The sequence below is a fragment of the Sinocyclocheilus anshuiensis genome, unplaced genomic scaffold, assembly GCF_001515605.1.
Source record: "Sinocyclocheilus anshuiensis isolate Anshui unplaced genomic scaffold, SAMN03320099.WGS_v1.1 scaffold1659, whole genome shotgun sequence".
NCBI lineage: Eukaryota > Metazoa > Chordata > Actinopteri > Cypriniformes > Cyprinidae > Sinocyclocheilus > Sinocyclocheilus anshuiensis.
Window position 1 is genome coordinate 111,887 of NW_015551112.1, and position 3,356 is coordinate 115,242.

Sequence of the window (3,356 nt, forward strand, 5' to 3'; positions counted from 1 at the left end):
TGTGTGTGTAGGTGGTGGACTCTCGTCTGGTGTCTGTGTTTGATGCCAGAGAGCTGGAGCTGGTGATTGCAGGAACAGCAGAGATTGATTTAAACGACTGGAGAAACAACACAGAGTATAGAGGAGGTGAGAGGACAAACTTTCACCTACATACACACAAATACAGAAATACACACAACATAAATACACTTGATATTATGGCCGTGCCAAAAGAATCCACATGTTGAAAGGTATCAATATATACTGTATCATCATTTTTTCTCACTATTGAGAAATTGTCACTTCAGGACCTTGAATTAATTCTATTTTATATATGAATGAAAACAAATGGAATGTAATTTCTACACTTCATTGAATGAATAAGTGGGTCAGTGTTTCTCAGTGCTGTCAGGGCCGCTTCAAAGGGCAAAAGTACAATTCTAGCTGTTATGAGAACGTTTTCTATTTGAACACTGTCCTCGCCGTCAGGTTATCATGATGGGCACATTGTCATCCGGTGGTTCTGGGGTGCGGTGGAGCGCTTCAATAATGAACAGAGACTGCGTCTGCTGCAGTTTGTGACGGGCACCTCCAGCGTGCCGTACGAGGGCTTCACTGCGCTGCGCGGGAGCAACGGCCTACGACGCTTCTGCATCGAGAAATGGGGCAAGATCACATCGCTCCCGAGGTATAGTGATGCACTCATTCATCTATCACAAATCTTTCGTTGATTTGAGCTGGTATGGGAAATGTTTAACATAAATTCAAAGAATGTCAATAATGAAAGATACAGGTCCTCTGAGAAATGCAAGCATTGGATTGCTCTACAGAACACGTGCAATCGTTTGCAAATCATTTTACTTTCATTTTATGAATTTTTTTTTATTTCCATTTTTTCATCCAAGATATGAAAAATGATCAAAATTATAAACCTGTCCTTTGAATTTTCAGTCATGAAAAAATTTCAAATAAACAAGAAAAATGTGTAAAAGGTGTAAAAATAAATTATTGCTGTTATTTTATTTTATTATATATTCCGTATTTATTTTAATATGAAATGGTTTGATTCTGTTGATTTGCACTTTTTTATGAATTTGTCAAGAGTCTGAAAAAAAATTCCCCTTCATGATATTTACATTTTTTTTTATAATTATGTTTTCCATGGTTAAACATTAGTGCAAACACTAACAAATCAAATTGAACAGTGTAAATAATTTTAAAATTAACAATAATTAATAATGTAAATAATTTAAAATGAACATGAACAGTTTTAGTAATATTAATATTATTAATACATTTTAAATTATTTATATTATTATATGATTAAAATTAACATTGAATAATCATTTAATGAATTTAAAATTAACTGTTGTAATAAAATAAATAATTAAAAATGAATAGAAGTTATTAATATAATTTAAAGTAAACCTTAATAATATAAATTATTTAAAATGATCATGAATATTTATTTTGATTATTGTCATCAATGTTAAAAACATGACCAGACCTGAAAAACAGATTGGTCTTGATTCCACATGAGACTGTCAGTCAGGCTGCTGATGTGTCATGTCTGGTTTCTCAGGGCGCACACATGCTTTAACCGTCTGGATCTCCCACCATATCCATCCTACACGATGTTGTATGAGAAACTGCTGATCGCTGTGGAAGAGACCAGCACTTTTGGCCTTGAGTGAGGACTTATTCACCTTCCTCACGGTGACCTTTCCAAGTACACCGTATGTAACGATCTACTAGCGTGGATCGTGGATCGTGTCCTGTGTCCGTTTCTTTGGCTTGTTCAGGACACCACAGCATGCACCAGTCACCTGTGTGGGTGGACAGTGTGTAAAGGGTATGCAAAAGTGAAAGAGAAGCCTTCAACCTGCTTTAACACTCAGGGCCTCGACCTCCGCTGAAGTTGGTCTCAGTTCTCACATCATCATTTCACCGCAAACCACGGCCAGCATCCTTTCCTGTTGGTGCATTCTCACATTGACAAGAATTGTAAAGTTAAAACCAAATATGCTCACAGAACATATGATTGAGGTGCGGTCATTACTGTAAATGTGTGCACTAGTTCACATAATCTCACCGAACACGGCATCATCACAGGAAGTGACATCACTTTGCAGGAAGTCTGAACTTTAATTTGACACTTTTGATTTATTCGTTTGTACTAATCAATACATTTTAATATGCTGGCTTCATGCTGTCTTGTCTGTAATATTTGAATGAATCTCCAGTGTTGGAACTCGATTGCTTTCAATTAATTGATGTTTTTGGGTTTAAAAAGCCAACATAGGATGTTTACTTAAATGTCAACACTAAAAGCGAAAATGTGAAGCGATCAGAATATATTTGATGTTTATTATACAGCTGTGTGGAGCAGGATTTTAAACCAATGAGACTGCACGGTGGGCAGAGCTATCCAGCATAACAAAGCATAAAAACAAGGGACTGAAAATGACTTGTCAGTTGTTAGTTGCGTCTAGATAAGATGCTTTATAAAGGTGCATTCATGGTGACGGGGATTTATAGTGATTTGAGCCAACAGGAGCGACAACAACCAGTGGTGATGTGATGTGGGAAGTAAATGAAGTAATTTGCAGAAGTAAATGCTCATAATGAGCAGTTTTATGTGATTCTTTATGCACTACTGCAGTTTGTGTATATGGTTTCCTTCAGCATGTTCATTTTTAGTATTAAAATGGAATGATACTTTGTTTTATTTATTGTATTTTTATGTACTTTTTTCAGTTTTCTAAACCAGATCATGTGGGCATTACTGTCTGCGCTCCCATTGGCAGCTGCTGCATCGTATTTGTTGCTCATTTGCATAGAGTTCAACTGTTTGTCTAGACTTTGTCGCTTCGCCATTTCGACACTGTCGCTTAAAATTTACTTGAAAGTTACTTACATTTTCCTGATGCCATGATATGCACTTGCGTTCCCTAGTGTTTATAAAATGTGTTTTTGTTTTTTCTATTTGTATGATGTCTTTTTATGACTTAAAAATTAGTGAGGGGATTGAAAGAAATGAAAGACCAAAAATAGTAAATAATTGTGCACCACACACACCATGTTCTTCAGGGTGTTTTAGCTGTTCGTGTTTGAAGAGCAGTGAGATATTCGGAGAGTGATTTATTTATTCAAAAAGGAAATTGGTTTAAATGTCAGAACATGTTTTTTTTTAAATGTGAGGGTGGTTTGTTCTGTGGGTTGGTTTATTGACAACTAGATTCCCGTGCTGACGTTTTGATTATTGTTCATGTTTACATTTTTTAATTATGTGAATGTGTGTATTATACATTAAGATGGTCATAAATTGTCTTAACATGATGCCATTTCAAGGTGCATGTATTTCTGTCTAATCCACA

The 3,356-nt window shown here is 35.7% G+C and overlaps 1 protein-coding gene across 1 annotated transcript in view; it reads left to right on the forward strand.

The window, feature by feature from the left end:
- Positions 1 to 2,169, forward strand: part of LOC107662981 (E3 ubiquitin-protein ligase HECW1-like) — a 38,812-nt gene extending 36,643 nt beyond the window's left edge. Inside the window, exons 26-28 of the mRNA XM_016453113.1 lie at positions 12 to 126; positions 469 to 667; positions 1,562 to 2,169. Coding sequence (XP_016308599.1) covers positions 12 to 126; positions 469 to 667; positions 1,562 to 1,673 — 426 coding nt within the window. The 3' untranslated portion in view covers positions 1,674 to 2,169. The remainder of the gene's footprint in view (positions 1 to 11; positions 127 to 468; positions 668 to 1,561) is intronic.
- Positions 2,170 to 3,356: the final 1,187 nt, after the last annotated feature.